Genomic DNA, 18,772 nt, shown 5'->3' with positions numbered 1-18,772 from the left:
TATATTTCAGTATTGACAAAATAAATGTATCAAATATCTTGAAAATGTGATATTTTCCTCAATAGTCCATAATCATTCCACACTGTCATGTAAGTAGATAATGGTTGCATAGTGCAGGTGAGTAAAAAGGGTGGGAGATCATAATTTGGCTTTTAAGATTACTACATTCCTTTATGGTATCTGTCTGGCTCTAGGGAGCCATATTAGATCAATATTCTATATTTTACACTCACAAAGCTCAAAAATAGTTATTTGAAAACTATAGAGTAGGTGTATGAAAAGCAAAAAGACTATACCTAATCTAACTAGGAAATTGGGTGAGGGCAGAGAGAGACTGCTAAGATTTTTGTACATTAATGTAAGGAGCCTGCGCAACAAAATGGAAGAACTAGAACTATTGGTGCAGGATGTGAAAACAGATTTTACAAGGATAACAAACATGGCAGAATAACAATCATGACTAAAATACAGGTGTTGAAGAATACGAGCTGTTCAGGACAGAGAAATAAAGATAAATGTGGTGGGGTAGCATTATACATCAGTGATGCGGTAGATTGTAAAGAAATAAGAAAAGATTGCATGGATAAAACAAACTGTTTGGGCCACAATCATTTTGGGAAAGGACTGTGAAAGAGTGCCTACTGGAGCAGGGCTAAGGGTCTGTTATAGACCCTGCAGAGTAGCATTTGGTTATGGATAGAGTAGAAATCTATTTTTAATATTAGAAAGATAACAACAATTTCTGGGAGTAGTTATGGAAGACTTTAATTTTCCAGCTATAGATTGGAGAGCAAATGCAACTAATAATGGTAGGGCCCAATTATTCCTAGATGTAATAGCTGACAGATTTCTTCCCAAATAACCAGCAAGAGGTGATGCTATTTTAGACTTGGTTTTGGTAAATAGTGAAGACCTTATAGAAGAAGTGGTCATAAAAAATAGCATTGGATCAAGTGATCAGGAGCTGATTAAGTTTAAATTAAATGGAAGCATAATAAAAAAACAGGTTGGTAAGGAAAGTTTTTGATTTTTAAAAGGGCACATTTTGAGAAATTCAGGGAACTAGTTAGTTAAATCAGTTAGACCAGTGTTTCCCAAATTTGGGACGCCGCTTGTGTAGGGAAAGCCCCTGGCGGGCTGGACAGGGCCGGTTTGTTTACCTGCTGCGTCCACAGGTCCGGCCGATTGCAGCTCCCACTGGCCGTGGTTCGCTGCTCAAGGCCAATGGGGGCTGCTGGAAGTGGCGGCCAGTATGTCCCTCGGCCTGCGCCGCTTCCAGCAGCTCCCATTGGCCTGGAGCAGCGAACCGCAGCCAGTGGGAGCTGCGATCAGCCAGACCTGAGGACAGGGCAGGTAAACAAACTAGCCCGGCCGGCTAAGGGCTTTCGCTACACAAGCGTCGTCCCAAGTTTGGAAAACACTGAGTTAACACCATAGTCTCGTCTTGATTAAAAAAAATAATTAATTAAAATTTAAATTGTATACTTTTTTTTCCAGGCCCTGTGTTCCCAAGAGAATTATCTTATTGACAGAAGGTAAGAGTATTCCCAATTTAAATTGGTTCCTATTTACATTTTCTTAATAAATACTAAGCTCTCTTGTTAAAAATGTCAACAGAATCCAAGAGGAGGAAACTAATAGTACACAGCAAAGGCGGCAGATATTTAGGTATTTAATGCATTATTTTGAATCTCAAAGTATTCTTCATGCATTTCACCTTAATTTTTCTTCCTTATGTTGCAAACAATGCATGTATTAAAAGTTTTTAGTTTATAAATTACAGAGTCAATAAAGAAGCTTCAGGGAGATCAGCCAACAGCCATCAAAGCAGTACTGAGAATGAGCTGCAGTACTCTGAACCCCGGCCCTGGAGCAGCACGGACTCTGATAGTTCCATCCGCAATCTGAAGCCAGTTGTAACAAAAGCCAGCAGCTTCAGTGGGATTTCAGTTCTGACAAGAGGAGATAGCTCTGGAAGCAGCAAAAGCACAGGCAAGCTGTCTAAGACAGGTATAATAAATCTGTACAAGTAAACAGTTTTATGTAGCAGCAAAGTACCAGTTTGCCTGATAGTTAATACACACTGCATATGTATACGTAGGGAAAGGGCCCAATCTTGTAACTCCTCTATGCGCAGAAAGCCTCTTGACTGCAATGGGTGTTGCATACTAAGACTGGCTACAGGATTAGGCCCATTGTGTGTTTAACTTTGTATAAAAATAGAATTCATATTTGAAATGAAATGAACATCTTGGAACTCTAGTTGTAAACCCAGAAGCAAGTTATAAAAGGCCTTTGCTAGCTAGTGGAATTTATTCCATATCTGTGAAAGTATGTAGAAATACTTGTCAGAATAAAACAATTTACTACTATGGTGCGGGGGAACAGATTACAGTTCAGAACTGTTTCAGTGTGAGTTCATCTCTTCAGTCAAAGCTGCATGGCAAATTTGTAGATAACTGTATGTTGATATCCAATTGGTATCCCTTTAATTAGAACCAATTCAGTAATAAAGCCTGTGGATTATTATTCATATTTGTTCCATTGTTTCTAACTGGCAGTGTTAGAAATGAAGTATACACTTAATTCAGAATAAACCCCAATAATGTGAATTTTCGCCATAGTAAACTGTCTTAGTGCAGAAGATTGAACTACATACTCATTCTATGAGAATCTGTGAGTCAGCGGTGTGCTAGCTTGTAATTTATTCTGCATCTATAAACAGTATTTTGTCTGCTTCAGAAGACCTGGCTTCAGATCCTGTTCCGGTAGAAAGTGAAACAAATTTGGTAGCCTATGTAGTGCATATTGCACATGTCACCCGTATTCTAAAGTGATCAGCCAATATGACACAATTGGCATTCTCTGCACTGGGGAGTTTCAGGGCTTAAACTAAACAAGTGAGTGTAGAGGTTAAGATTATAGGTAGTGCTTTGTAGGAAAGTAAAAGGATGTGAGTGCTTGTCTGTATTATGCTAGGCTTTAGTCAGTGCTTATAAACCCTGTCTTCAGCGAGGATCCATTAAACATTTGCCATTAAACACTAAACCCCCACTACCCCCCACCAAAATATAAAAGAGAAATAAAGTACATTAAAGCATATTGCAATAACGCAGGAGATATTAATATCATAAGCAGAATTTCTGTATGAAATGAAGATCTGATAAAATTTTGTTGAGAAATGTTTATCTTTAGTACTTTGTATACATTTCAAAATCTCTGGCATAAATTTTTGCTATTTGGTTTAGCAATGGAATAGCATTTTTTGATGGTGACTTTTGATAGTCAATTACAGTGGTACCATAATCTAGATCAGATTCATTATAGAAAGATTTTCTCACACCAAATTAGAAGAAAATATCTTGCTAAAAATGAAAACTTTTATTTTGATTTCTGAAAGATGGGACCCTAACTTGAAAAGGTCAGTATTGGTGGTGGTTGTTTCACTGCATCCATAGGTTGTGGTAATTTAAAGTAAACAAATAAATATAGGCCTAAATGTATAAACTTTTATTGAAGTCAACATAGTGAAAGATGAATCTAATGTCTCTACATAATCTAGAAGCTGATGCAGATGTAAGAAAACTGTGAAATCAAGAAAAGGACTATGGGCAAGTGGCGATTGATCATAGCACTAGGATACAGTGATTGTGGATTGGGCAATTTACTTAATCTCGTCGTACCTCAGTTACCTCATCTGTAAAATGAAGTTAATAATATTTACCTTCAACTGCTTTGAGATGTATGGGTAAAAAATGCAATACAAATATAAAGTACCGTATATATTTGTTTATAAGCTGAATTTTTTTAATAAAAAAGGGAAGCACCAGAGAAGGGGGTTGGTTTATGAATGGGTATAGAGAGGGAGAGGTGGGACACAGCCCCTCCCCCCAACAGAGGGAGCAAGGAGAGGCAGCAGAGCCAGAAGGGAAGAGGCGTGGCCAGAATCTCTCCACTTCTGGCCACGCTCCCCTCCCCCCCGCCCCCCCGCCTCCAAAGCAGCTGCAGCTCCAGGGCTGGCAGGCTGCAGCTATGCCGCTTGGCCCCGCCCCCGAGAGCATGCTGCGGCCGTGCCGCCCAGCCCACTGAAACGTGGCTACGCCGTCTGGTCTGGCCTGCTGGAGCAGGCTGCAGCCGTGCTGTCCAGCCTGCCGGAGCAGCTCCAGCCAGGTGAGAAGGGATGGGACGGGAAGAGTGTGGGGGTCCTGGGCTGGGGGTGGGGTCATGTGGAGGGTGGTCACAGGGGTTACTCCCCTGACCCCCAGCTTCCTTTTCTCCCCCCCCCCCCCCCCCGAAAGGTCCCCACCAGTTTCTGTCCTGGCCCATCAGGGTAAGCAGCTGGCAGGCCAGGTCACTTTTGTTTACTTAGGATTACCTCCGTGCCTGAGGACGCTTGAGGTAAACAAAACATCTCGGCCCACCAATGGCTTATCCTGATGGCCCGGGAGCCAAAGTTTGCTGACCCTGAATTATAGAGTCACCTTATGAACAGGTCATAAAAATTTTCCATTTTTACTTACCCATCTTGGGGGGATTGTCTTATAAATGAACCGGCTTATGATCAAGTATATACGGTATTTATAAATTCCTGTAAAGGCAGTTCAAATAATTTTAAAATAGTTGCATTGATTTTTAAATGACACACAATTTTCATCACAGCTTTGTTTTGATTCTTGTTTTCTCTTCTAGATTATTTAGTGGCTGTTGATTAAGATTTCTTATGCTTAAACATTAATTTTCTGCACCTGCATGTTATGCAACTATTATAACAAAGGTCTAATAAAAATATTATGAACTGTATATTCAAAGGGGACTTTAGGAAAAGACAAGTGCTGCTCAAAAATACCTAGAGACATGTTTTAAGGACTTTTCGATGGCTGGTTATTGGAAGATTGCTTTTAGTTGCATGCTTCGGCTGCCAAAGAACTCAGGGTCTGGTTCTCCAGTTCCTTACATTTTATGTAGTCATTGGCACCTGTGCAAAGTGTGTATAATATGCTACCATTTTGATTTCATATTCACTTTGCTGTGTTGCAAAAGACTAAACAAAGATCAAGGCAGTATAGAATCAGTCCCAGAGTTTACAGAAAGACGCTTGTAATAGATGTGCTCTACTCAGGCTGTATTGAAAAATCCATAGTTTAATACTGTAGTTACATGCTGTTATTTAAGGGTAAGCTTTTAAAAATTATATATTTAAATGAGCATGATGTTTCTGACTCTAGGTAAAAACAATTTCTCATTACTCCTTTCCTAGGTTCAGAGTCTTCTAGTAGTGTAGGGTCATCCACGGGTTCTCTTTCTCACACCCAGCAGCCTCTTCCAGTCACAGCTCTAAGCCAGCCTTCTCATGGCACACCTGCTGTCTATCCAACTGTCAGCACTAGTAAATCTCTTTCCTTTGATGGTGGCATAAGTGGGCAAGTGACACCTACTAGCACTAGCTTCTTTTTGCTTCCCTTGGAAGCGGCAGGCATACCACCTGGCAGTATTCTGATCAACCCTCAAACAGGTTGGTATCCAGTTGTGGACATTTTTATTATGGTTTGGAACTTTGGAATAATGTGTAAATTGTTTAACTTGTAAGTGTATTGTAGTGTTGTCTTTTCCTTCCATCTCTTCCCCCCCCCCCCCACCCCCAACTTTTTCAGTGTTGTGTGGTTTTTAGTGTTTGCTCAGTGCACTTAATATAAATGTTCTGATATGTAAGGATAATGGTTACCTCACAATAGTAGGGATGGGAGGAAACCTGCTTTTACCAGACTGGATTAGCCTACAGGTTACAGTAAGGCTAAGTCTATGCTTGAGGAACTACCAAAAAAGTTCAGCAATACTGTATTATACATGTTTAATACATTGTTTGTATCATGTCTTAATATTTGGGGAAGCTTTTTATGTAATGGAAGTTAATAAAAACAAAGGGTTCTTTGATAATTTTTTGATTCTAGAAAATGAAATATTTGGGGATATCTTTCCTATCAAGCTACAGCCTTGTTTTATTTATTGTAATACATGGCAAGTAACATTTTTTTAATTGTTTTTTGTGTCTCATCAGTGTACTTTTTGTTTCCTTCAGGGTCATATTTTTGGGGTGGGGTGGGGAATGGGAATTAAATTATTTCACTTTTGAAACTAGTTTTGTACTCAACTAAATAAATCCATTGTCTCTCAGCCCTGACTATATTTTTTCCTTAAAATAAATCATGTGCTAATATGGTAAGCCATATTAGAGAAAACATTTTACATTCATGGTTCTGTTAGTTGTATCAGTTACTTAAATGTTTCTCCATATATGCCTTATGTAAGGAATGGCTAAAGCCAGCCATGCTATAAACTGAGAAACCAGTACCCAGAAATAGCATACATTTCCCAGCTCCCAGTCACTTATTGTAAACTGAAGATGGCATGTTTAGTATCTTAGGGCTGGATGCTGCAGCTGCACTGTAGACTTTCCTGGTCTAGTCATAAAACGACAGTTACATAGTTAAGTGGATGTCCCATGTTCCTATTGACCATTCATCTATATTTTGCCACAGTCACTGTCATAGCAAGGTGAAGAGCTCACACCAGAAAATTAAGAACCTTTAGGCTCTATCTCTACTGGAGTTAAAACAGTCTTAGCCAGAGCCATAAGTAAACAGACTTTTTGCTAGCAAGGTGATGACGATTTCACTGCCCAGGTTCTGACTAACAGCTACACTATAGTTCAAACTAAGGTGAAAGAATCCCTTTGTTAGCCTACATTCCTAGTATCTCATGTCTCAAATTTACCAGTCAGTTTAGCCCTCCCGTATTTACTGGATTTAATGACTGTAGAAGTTTTCAGAGTATCACTCAATTGGGCAAACATTGCACATTCAAAAGAACAACATCAACTTGAAAATTATATTTGCATCATTTTATTGTATTGATTGGTATAAATTTAATTTAAAGAGAAAAATACTTTCTCTTTTTTCCAGTTTGTTTACTTTGTGTGTTTGACAGCATTTTGTGTGTGATCAGTTTCACTTTTTGCTCTTGTATTGTTAATCAGTTTTACTATGTTTTGTTTGAGGGTCTTCCTCATAGCAACTGGAGACTGAGAAACCTTTTTCTTAAATAATAATAATAATAATAATAAAAAAAGGCAAGGGGGGATTGGAAAACCCCACTAGTTGGCAGGAGGACTTAAGAGCAGGTACCTGAAACTGCTTTTAATTCACGTTATAAAACTGTCTTAATTTAAAATAGTGTGGGCCATTAATTACATATACCTCTACCCTGATATAACGTGACCCGATATAACACGAATTTGGATATAACGCGGTAAAGCAGCGCTACGGGGGGCCGGCCTGCGCGCTACGGCGGATCAAAGCAAGTTCGATATAACGTGGTTTCACCTATAATGTGGTAAGATTTTTTTTTTTTTTGGCTCCCAAGGACAGCGTTATATCTGGGTAGAGGTGTATTTATACTTTTCCTCAGTCAGTAATTTTGCTTTCATTATAGGAGGCCTGTGTGATAAGTTTACAGGAAAGGATCCTTCAGTAGCAATGGTTGAGTGACATTAATAACCTTCCAGAACAGTAATGAATATCTGCAACATTCTGTTCAGATGAGTTCCCAGATAACCGATATTCATGGGCAGTTAAGGAAAAAGTGATGGCTCTTCTAGATCTGCCTTTTCACATGAGTTAGAGTTCAAAGAGTACAGGTTAAGTTCTTACTCTCCCTGACAGTGATTTCTGCAGACTTAGCAGTGTGAGAGAGTCCTTGTGCTTCCTCTCTCTTCCCAGACAGTCAGAGAAGGCTCTTCTCTCTCTTCCCTCCCCACCATCTCTCCCTCCTAGGCACAGTGGGGAGCAAGAATGATCTTAGTGAGCCTAGAAAGTGTGTGTGTGGGGGGAGGGGGGGGAATGGAATGGGGGGATGAAAAATCCTTTGACTCCCTAAGGCTGTGAATAATATCTCCATGGATCCCCAGTCCCTGAGGTTGAAGGAGAAGTGTTAAGCCAAATCAAATATAGTTGGAAAATATCAAATGAATGGGCCCAGTCTTAAGCTACATCCACAGTTGAAGCTGGGGTAGTGATTCCCAGCTCAAGTAGACATACTCACACTAGCATGCTAAAAATAGTGTGGCAGTGGTAGCACGGGCTAGCTGCCCTAAGTACAAACCCACCTGAATCCCATGTGTACATATTTGGGACAACTAACTTGTGCTGCTGCTCACTGCTGCCCATGCTACTGCAGCTATCACTGAGAACTAGAATGAGTATGTCTGTTCAAGATGGGAACCACACCCTAAGCTCCAAGTCTGGACATAGCCTTAGACTGAACGTTGGGCCTTTCCTACATCCCTCTGTTATGCAAACCTCTGTAGCCTATTTGATCTGTGTTATTTGGGCTCCTTAATCTAGCTTCTGTCTTATGGCGCTCATTGAAATATCCTCATGTAGGAACTAAATTTCTATCCTTGTAGGAATGTGGCCTAGTCAGCAGGTAAAACTGAAAAGATTTCATTAGCATATAAACACATGGGTGCCTAGACTATATGGAAATGCTGAGACTTTCTTGTTACTATTAAGTAGTTAGGTTCAGGCTGATGTAGGGAAATGAGACAGGACGTTGGTGCCCAGTCCCTCATCTTTAAATGGAAATTCTCAGATTTTTTTTCTTGCAAACTTAATTGTTACTAATAAAACCCTGGAATATGATAAGTTTTAAAATCTAGTTTTATTTTTTCTGCTTTTTGCTGTTCTGTTTCCTTTTTGCATCTCTGCTGAGCTCAAAATTTGAAATCCGTCATTTTCACTATTACTTATAGTCAGTTTTTAATCATTTTCACTTTTTGGTTCTCTTACATTGGCAGGCTGCCCCAATGTTGGGGATGGGAATATAGTAGTATATATCAGTTCAGCCGAAAATTTTGAATAAATTCAGTTTAGGGAGGATGGCTCTTAATGGTTCTTAATGACAATAATGGCAATGTAATTATAACTACTGTTTTATGGAGAGAGAAATAATTTCTCTTTTTACATTACCGTACACCTTGGCTGGCATTTTAGCTGATAAGGGAGACACTTTTAAATTGCTGCTTAAGGATATAAGGAGCAGAAAACTGTTTAATGAATTCTTCTTCTTCTCCTTATACTTTTTTCAGTCCTTAAAATTGAAAAAGAGCTTTCAAGACTGACGCAAATAAATATTGGTCATCCATTTTAGTCTATAAATTTGCCTTTGGTAAATGACTATTTTCTGGACATGATCACTATTTACCACAGTAACGTATGGGCTTTTAATTACAAATCATGCAAATGAGGCCTTTGGTAATTGCCGTTCTAATTGTAATGGCAAGCATTTAGTAACATTACAAAAAATTAGTATAAAATACAATAATTCAGATCTCGTGTTATATTATCAGACTTTATTTTTGACATCATCGGATTTAAATATATTTATCTCAATCTGTCCTTAACCTAAATAACATGTCTTTTATTTTATTTTTTTTCTCCACACTCTAGGTCAGCCATTCGTTAACCCCGATGGCACTCCTGTTGTGTATAATCCTCCTATGCTTCAGCAACCTGTTAGGACCCAAGTGCCTGGACCACCACAGCAACCACCTCAGCAGCAACCAGCAGCTAATCACATCCTATCACAGGTGCACATGTCAAATACATGATGCTCAACTGAGCCTTTTTGCCATCCAATAATAAGAAAATAGTAGACTGATTTGTTGTGGAATTTTTTCAAAGAGAAGCATTAGCTAGCCACATACATGTAACTGGATATTCTTTTTAATCATCAGACATACCAGTTTTCCAGATGATGTGACAGGGCAGTCACGTTTTCCTAAAACACATAAAAAGCAGAAAGATGAACTGTCAAGGTTCTGATATCAAGGCTGTAGCAAGCATCGCCACCTTACTAACACTGCTGCTACTGCTTAGCAGATTGAAAGTAACTGAACCAGGGCTCAAATAGTAAACATTTAACAAGGGCCAAACTCTCTCTTCTTTCTGCCCTCTCCCTATAGTATATATTAGACTAATTATTTCATTTTAACATGGAAAGCTACATTTCCTTTCTCTTCCAGTCCCAATCTCTCTTAATTTAAATCATGAAATGACCTCATGACACTTTCAAAGGATTAATTTATACATTTCATAGTGATGTATAATAACACTAAAATATTGGATCTGTTTTAACCCCCTATTCTTGTGTTAGAGGAAGCTAATAGACCACTTTAGGACTGACCCAAACCCCCACAAAATAGTCCTACTTTTACAGCAGTGATTCCAAGCATCTAAGTACAGGCTCTTGCCTCACCAGCTTTAGGTAGTGACACACAACCTTGTTCAAATTTGTTGAAAAGTTATTCATGGGCATTTTACCTTCACCGTCATCTTAGTCTATTTTTCTTGTGTTAAATCCTCTGTCCTGTGTGTGCTCATGCTGTACCTACGCTATACCCTACAGAGTTAAGTCTTTTTGAAACTGGTCAGACTCATCTGTACAGCCTGTTGCCAGTATGGGATGTACAAGAGCAATACTGAATGCATGTATTTTCTTTCCTCCTCCCAAGAGCTGTCGTTGCCTTCTCCATAATAATCCCAGTCCCTATAGGCTTGCTGCCGTACATAATAATCTTGCATTATAGACATATCTGTGTCTGACACTGAGTTGTCAAAACCTTTTTCTATATTTATATACTATATTAATCACATATTGCAAACATTAGTGGTGGTAAATCTTTGGTATTTTTAGTGCCCTTACTATGCATATAAGACTTTAGGAGTGGTAAATTCAATTGTATTTCAAAATGCACCCTTTGCTCAATAATAAAATGGCATGTTTTGATTTGTTTTTTGTACTTGCTTAGTTCTGGATTTAAAAACTGAAATATGTATTTAAAATGCATATACATACTTATTACTTTAAAACAAAAATAGTTTACATATAACTATTGAAAATAGCAAAATTATCCATGTTTAAATTATACTTAATTTGCTTCTTTGTCATATAGTTTATTTAATAATTATAAGCAAAATGCCCCTCTTGATAGGAGATACATGTAAAAACACATTAATTCTTACTATTTTAAGTTTTTCAGTTTTCTATTAAATTATATTATCATATGCTATTGCAAAATACCTCAGTTTACTCAGGGTTGTTTTTTTTTTTTTTTTTTTTTTTTTTTTTTTTTTTTTTTTTCCATTTTTCTTCTTCTCTGGTATTAACTCTGTTTATAAAACTGTTACTTCTTCAGCCTATCCGGTCTCTGCAGTCTTCTTCACAGCCTGTTCAATACTCTACAGTCTCTTATCCACCCCCGCTCCTGCCAGTCTCATCTACCCAGCAATATACTGTGGTACTATATCTTCTATTCACCTTGTGTGTGTGTGTGTGTGTGTGTGTGTGTGTGTGTGTGTGTGTGTGTGTGTAACACAAACATTGACTGGTGGCAATGTCAACTGCAGTAAAATAGTGCCCAGAGGCAAAACCAGTTCCTAAGATCCTTGCACGCTACATGACATTTGAGGGCAATGTATACAATGGAGGGTTTTTTTTTTTTCCACTACTGTTGCTCCGATAGCCAGTCAATATTTATTTTATGCCCCTTGATTTTTCTATTCTTTCCCCTACTTCTCAGCTGTTGCTTTCTCTTTTTGCTTTCTCTCCTTTAGCCCCTTTTGTTGTTTTTGTATGGTGCCTAGTTTTAGCCCCTTTGCCACAGCAGTAGGAAGAGCTCCATTATGCCCAACATCCTTGCCCAATGAAAAGGCGAGCTCAAGGTGTACTATCAGGTGCACTGGCTAGCTTTCCTTACCAACACAGCCTCTTCAGATGCCAGCCCTGGGATTGTGTGGCCTAAAGTGTTAGGGTTTCATGGGAGGTGAGTGAGCAGGTATGTTTCTCTTGATGCCAAAGTTAAGGGATGAAGTTGACTGACAAGCAGGTGAGCTGGAGCTGGGGATTCCAAATATTTTGCAGGGAAACTGCTCTGGATATCTTGATGGCTGATGTGGTCTGTTAGTCATAACAAGGGAAATTCACTAAAATGGTACCAAAGAAATTTAGTAACATATATTCAGTTTTTTAAAAAAATCTAGGAGTGTTAATTATATATAATAGTAATCTAATAAATAGGGTTTGTGGTATACAGTGTGTGTAAAATATATTAAATACTATTACTTAATAAGCGTAGATATATATGCATGCTGGTAGGGTGGGGATAGGCCCCTATAAATTTACCAGAATGAGATTGAAACAGTGAATGTATGCTAATAAAAGCAGGATGATGTAAAGTACTTTATTTTAAATCTCTAAATATAGTTTCAGACGTAGCTGCTGTTGGTATCCTTCGCCGCCTTAATTTTTCACCTTACCTTTTAAAGAGTAGCTTCTTACTCACTGTTTTTAAAATCTTTTTCTATTTTTTTTTTTTTTTATTTCCCCCTTCATGTTATGTAGCAATATTGGGAGCCCTTTGCTGATATTGGCACTGAAGTTCTTAGGTTGCCATTGTCTATTTCTTCTCCCCAGTACCCTGAGTTTACTCCCCACACCACACATTCAAGTTAGGAGACTTTTGGCTGTTCTCTTGTAGGTCAGCCTCATGATGGCATGGTTTATGTTTTGTACGGCACTTTGAAATTGTAAAGCACTGTCTAAAGTATTATTATTATTTATTATTTATTACCTCTAAAGTGAGGGGGAGAGTCATGAAAACATTACAAGTGGCTTTATCTATTGAGGATGAGTGTTTTGATTTCAGCTGCATTTCAGGTACTAAACCCCTCCCTTACTGTACCTGAAAACTTGTGGGTGGTGGGCTCACTGCTTACAGGAGATGTCCGTAATCAGTCATCATGCACTGGTACTGTAAACAATATGAATGGGGGAAAAAACTTTTTCAGCACTGATGCAAAAAGTGCTGTTCAGATTTGGCAGAAGCATATAGTGAATTAAAATAATGTATCCCATCCATATAAGCAGGTAAACTGTTTTTAACACTGGTTCAAGAGGACAGATCTATTTGTGAGCACAGAGCAGGCCTTTGAATTTGCCATCATGTATATTTCAAAGTGCTTTACCAACATTAAGTAATACAATAAGCCTGAGAGATAAGTATGTATCATTTCACCAGTTTAGCATAGGGAAATCAAAAGATGGAGATAAGTCACTTGTCCAAGGCTGGAATTTGAATCAGAGCCTGGGTTAGAACTGAGGGTCTCCTGACTCCCATACCTCTGCTTTGTCATCCTAATGCATGTTTCTCTTATTCAGTAGCTACTTTTAATATATTTGTAGTTTTTTATATATAGCTAATGTTTTGATCAATAGTGCTGGAATAGCGCAGAAGCCCATTTCTCTAATAAAGAATGTACATATTCATCTTACTTCATTAGGCTGTGTATAATTAAAATCATTTGATTAATTACTGTTACCTATATTTGGGTGTACAGTTTTGAAGGAAGAAAATAACTGCACTCTGAATTTTTTTGCTCCATCAGTTATTCCATTATTTTGTCTGGTTTATGTTTAGACTTTATTAAAGCGGAGATTGGTGAGACTCAGTGAAGATTAGTAATGGATGTAAAGCAGTTCACCTATGGATCACTGGTTCAAATGCAGGCTGCTCTGGTAGTATCCTAAATTTGGTACTATCTGATGGCTAGTACTCATTCAGCACAGTGAAATGGGTGATGGTCTCAGCCAAGAATCTAGATTATAGGTATCCATAACTCCTAAAAGGATAGTTATGTTTGCCTCTTTATTGGTAGTATCAAAAAGACAGCAGGTTAAATGGTCCATTCAACTACTATATCATGTCTCTAGGGTAAACTCTCCAGCTCAGAGTTTAGATAACTTGCACTGCCTCAGCCTACATTGTACGAGTTTTTGGTGGATAAGTATAAGAATTCATGTTTCAGTCTCCTTATGAACCAACTTTCCTCTAGATTATGTATTTTAAAAAGCAGACATTGAGATGTTCAACCTAAAAGCAAAAGGCTAAGCTGGATAGTTGAGTCAGTAAGCTGTCTTTAGGACGTAAGTCAATGTACTAAAAGCCCAAGGTGGCTTATAGTGGCAAATAAAGAGCTCAAAGTTCACTTGTAAAAATATAAGTTTTCTTAAGTTCAATTGAAAACTTTCATTAGACATATCCTCAGCATTGAGAAAAAGGTATTTCATCATGAAACACAGGATGTAGTTCCACAAAATACAGAAGTCAGAAAAGGTAAAGAAAGTATTGGTATGCAATGCAGATAATTTTCCAAATACTTTATTTCCTTAGCAGGTGAAGAGTGTACATATCAGCCATATGATCTTCCTCAGGACTAACTGAGGAGGGCCAGGTGGCCATAATATAGCTTTGGATAGTATCTCTGTGTTCTGTTGCCTTTTTGGAAAGTCCAGGTTTAAGGTGTGAATTGAAGCTTACTGGTTAGCAAAAGATGTAATACTAGTGATTGCATGGGTTCTTTGGAATGATGATAGCCATATCACTGTTGGATGATACACCAAACGCAACTGCTGTTAGCCATGAGTACTATTTCCAGGTCCTAGTATAAACTGTAGAAAAAGTGCTTGGGACTATAATAATGAAGGATCAGAACTTCACTGGGCACTGGCAGTGCCTAGCACAATGGGCCCCAATCCTTGACTGAGGTTTGTAGACATTACCATAATACATACAAATAATAAATAAGACTACAACATGGACTCAGGCAGAACTGAACATTTGTGCCTATTTTGAGGATTAGCAGTTGATCTTGGTATCATATTAGCAGTACTATATATATACTCCTAGACTAATGGACAGTCTTTTTTTATTCAAGACTAGTAGCATTATTAACACAATCTCTAGAAAATCCGATTTTTTTTTCTTAAATACGGTGATGTTGTATGTATCCTGTTTTGATTAGAGTTAAACCTTTTCACCTCCCCTTTGGAATTAGATCTGAAAAGTTATTGACATCGTTTAAACTGATTCTAATTCATAGCAATTCTATATTTAACCCAGATAGCCTCCTTTATGAAAGAAAATCTGTTTCTAGCCTAAGATGTTAAACCTTTTAAGTTTCTCCCCATTTGTATGTAAAACTTCTCCACAATTAACCTTAATAATTACTACACTGTTCTTAGCACACTGTTTTATTTCTGTTCTGAAGCTTGCCTTGTCATTCTTTTTTAGTGTTTTAACATATGGTCATTGCACAGGTGCATATTTTAATTTTTCACTTACTGAAGAATTTACCTAGTAACTATACTCTTCCCAGTTTGAATATTTGTGAATGTAATGTTTATCCTTTTTTTATTATAGCAAGACAACCTAGGATCACAATTTAGCCATATGAGTCTTGCCCGCCAGTCATCTGCTGATGGTGCTGATCCACACCCCACCATGTTCCAGTCTACTGTAGTCCTTCAGCCCCCACAACAGTCTGGCTATATTATAGCAACAACCTCACCTCTGCCACCACCACAAGGCCAACCAGTTCCTAATCCCAGCTACTCTGCATCCAGCCATCCTGTCAACCAGCAAGTGCTGCAGCAACAGGGATATATGCAGCAACCTTTACCACAGGTACAAAGGCTTTATATTTTCTTCTCAGACAACTATTTAAAAGATTATCCTTGGTGCCATTTGTGAACATTTTATATTTCAATGGACTTGGTTAGTAAATTTGATTTTTCTTAATTCTGTGGTTTGAAGTTAGTGGCTTCTGTTTTCTTGGGGAATGAGCAGTCATCCAAGCTTCATGCCTATCCACCAGTAACTTCTAAAGACTTAAAAAATTAGAGTTTAGGAAGCATATAGTGTCATTAATAGTGGTATTTTTAAATTAAATATAACCAAATTTAACCTAATCAAATATAAATTTTATATATTCTCATGCTCTGCACATATTTTATTTTGCTTAGTGTTAGAGGCTCTCCTATATGTCTACATTGAAAATTTTTGCTATGAAGACTGGCCTAGGAATTCTAATCATCATCATTTTCTTTAATCCCCCTATTTGGGTGCTGAGAAACTCAAAGAAAGCCCCTATTTATTTTGGTATGACCCAAAGAAAATAGAATTGCCTTTATTTTGTGATTTCCCCCCCCCCCCCCCCCTCCCGCCGCCCTCCCAAGCATTCAGTGTTTTTGCACTCTGCCTTTTATAAACCTAAAAATGTGCATCTCCAAAATGTTGCTCCTTTTTAGATGCCAGCTTGTTATTGTGCTCCAGGCCAGTATCCACACTCCAATCAACAATATCAACCAGTTACTGCTGTCCATTACAACACACAGCAAAACCCACCACTGCCACAGCCTGCACAGCAGACAGGTTTGTAGAATTTTTTCACTACTTCACGTGCTTATGGGCGTTAAAGGAAACTGCTGGTACTGTCAGATATTGAAGTCTCAGTAAAGCAACATTTGCTAATGGTGAAGAAATATCTTTCAATGTGTACAACTTTATAGCTGTCCAAATGTGAAGAATTGTGGTAGTTCTTTAAATGTGGCATGTGGTCATAAGCTGAAATTATACCGTCCTTTGTGTCAGGGATGACTGATTTAAATCATCGATTTTAAATCACCAAGTGGAAAGCCTTGATTACAATGAATGATTTAAATCAACTTTTCCATTTGTACTTCAGTGGTTTTTCTAAAGAAAGTTGCATTTACCAACTAAATTTGGTACATCTTTTTGATACTTTGGAGAGTACACTATAACTATATACATTCATTTAAACAATTATATAACTTAATATTTTCAGATTCTTATTAACTACATTTTGACAGAAGAATGCTGCTTCTTCGAGTGGTGTCCCTATGGGTGCTCCACTTCAGGTGCACATGGGCCTCTTGAGCCCTTGATTGGAGATTTTCCATTACTTGTCTCTGTTTGGCCTGTGCATGGTGCCTTTGCCTCCTCGTGCAGGATACTGAGGCTATATAGGGATGGGCAGGTGAACTGCCCTCAGTCCTCGGTACCAAGCAAGCAACGGGACCAGACACCATCAGTGCCTGCATCAGTATCCCCATCCCCCAATTGACTGTAATGTTGGCCTTGGCTACCACGTTAGTACTAGTTACCTACTCGGTACCACAAGATACACTAAGGATTTATCTGTAACGGACAAACTGGAGCCACCACTCTTCATGGGTACTGAACATCTCTCAGTACAGAGACCTGAGCTCCTGACCATCACCATCCTCTGGTGCTGCAGTACTTCTACCATTTCCTGCGTATGCTCCTCCATTGGGTGATATTGAGGTGGATGAAGGAGACTTTCAGTCGCTCCTATTTATGTACAGGGTTCTCTGACATATCCTTTCAGGAACCCATTCTTGGACAATCACAGAGAAGATTGCGCTTGTCAACAAGCATAATGGAAACAACTCTGCATGCTACCCCCACTTCCATATATGTCCTTCCCTCCCACCCCCCCATGGCCATACTGGGACCCCTGTGTCACAACCCAATGGCTCCCTCCCACAGGGGGTCTCCTGGTGAGGCAAATCAGCATTGTATGTTGCTAACACTGTTGCAGGCGTTGCAAGGTATTTCGGTGTAAGTTAAAGGTGTAAGTGTAAAGTAAAAGGTTCCTTTGCAGGTTGCAAAAGGCCCAAAAAAAAAAAAAAAAGAGAAGAGAAGGGAATGGGTTGACTCACTGCTCCAGCTTGGTCCAAAAATAAAAGGCTAACTTCAGCCCAAGGCCACTGCACACAACCAACTCTTGGCTACCTGCCAAAAAACCCAAAAGCCTAAATTTCAACCCCAATCAAGCATTAAAAAAAAAAAAAAAAAAAAAAATCTAAGCTAAGCAAAACTGCGAAGGCTACAAAAACTAGTAAAACAGCAAAAGCCAGCCAAAAAAAACCCCACAAAGTTTTGTGTCCCTAAAGCCGGTGTGTTTTTAAAAAAGCTGCAAAAAGCCGGTTTAAACTAAAACAAAAAACAAACGTCCCTAAACAAAATGCCTCCCCCCCCCACCACCAAAAAAAACCGTAAAAACCCTCCTAAAAGCCAAATCAAATAAAAAAATCAATGGCAAACCCTAAATGGCCTGTGCACAAATCGTCCACCCTTCCCCCTCTTCTTCTTATGTTATACCCAGGCTTGGCCAGCCTCTGGTTGTGCATGTGTGAGTATGAAAATGGGTTAGGGTTGGGGCACTAACGCTTTCTTTCTTCCTCCAAGTAATGTAAAAGTGTTCCCAGCACTCACCGCTGTTATTTTATTAATAAAGCTTTAAAATTTAGTCACTGGGTGTGCTCCTTCATCTCCTCCCCTAACAATCCTGCAGCCTCAGCCTAATCACCTAATGCCTCAAGCAAATTAATAATAAGCAGCCCCAGTGTGACAGATTTTTGTTATCAGCAATTTGCCAGACCACTGGTACCGTCTCATAGGGAGGCTAGAATCCTACAGTTCTCTCCTCCCACAGGAGGAGATGTTTGAGGAGCATGTTTATCCCACTCTCAAATACCTATTTCATCCTTCTCTCCAGTTGAGGCAGCTATGCCTCCGCCACTTTCCATGGTCAATGATTTTTGGGGAATTTCAAGATCTCATAAAGAGGGTATCTGACACACTTCAGATTCCTTTAAGAGGTCAAGGACTCACAGCACAAACTGGATAGCCTGCAGTCAGCAACACCTCCATGGTGGTATTACTCATTAACAAGGTGCTCCTGGATCCAGCGAAGACTGTATGGTAAACACATGATATCATTCCACCATCATGTAAATTGGTGGATAAAAAGTGTTATAGTTCCCCCTACGGACT

At 38.8% G+C, this 18,772-nt stretch overlaps 1 protein-coding gene across 9 annotated transcripts in view; it reads left to right on the top strand.

Moving 5' to 3' along the window:
* R3HDM1 (R3H domain containing 1) overlaps window positions 1-18,772 on the top strand; it is a 147,233-nt gene that overhangs the window by 82,115 nt on the left and 46,346 nt on the right. For 4 of the 9 annotated variants that reach the window (XM_054043864.1, XM_054043865.1, XM_054043869.1 and 1 more), the window contains 8 exons: window positions 1,498-1,535; window positions 1,618-1,668; window positions 1,784-2,010; window positions 5,258-5,512; window positions 9,504-9,643; window positions 11,252-11,353; window positions 15,314-15,577; window positions 16,201-16,324. In XM_054043864.1, coding sequence (XP_053899839.1) covers window positions 1,498-1,535; window positions 1,618-1,668; window positions 1,784-2,010; window positions 5,258-5,512; window positions 9,504-9,643; window positions 11,252-11,353; window positions 15,314-15,577; window positions 16,201-16,324 — 1,201 coding nt within the window. The remainder of the gene's footprint in view (window positions 1-1,497; window positions 1,536-1,617; window positions 1,669-1,783; window positions 2,011-5,257; window positions 5,513-9,503; window positions 9,644-11,251; window positions 11,354-15,313; window positions 15,578-16,200; window positions 16,325-18,772) is intronic. The other 5 variants (XM_054043873.1, XM_054043872.1, XM_054043871.1 and 2 more) reach the window with 4 other exon arrangements.

The sequence above is a fragment of the Malaclemys terrapin genome, chromosome 11, assembly GCF_027887155.1.
Source record: "Malaclemys terrapin pileata isolate rMalTer1 chromosome 11, rMalTer1.hap1, whole genome shotgun sequence".
Taxonomy (NCBI): domain Eukaryota; kingdom Metazoa; phylum Chordata; order Testudines; family Emydidae; genus Malaclemys; species Malaclemys terrapin.
The sequence above is the reverse complement of the archived record's forward strand: the minus strand, read 5'-3'. Positions and strand labels throughout refer to the sequence as shown.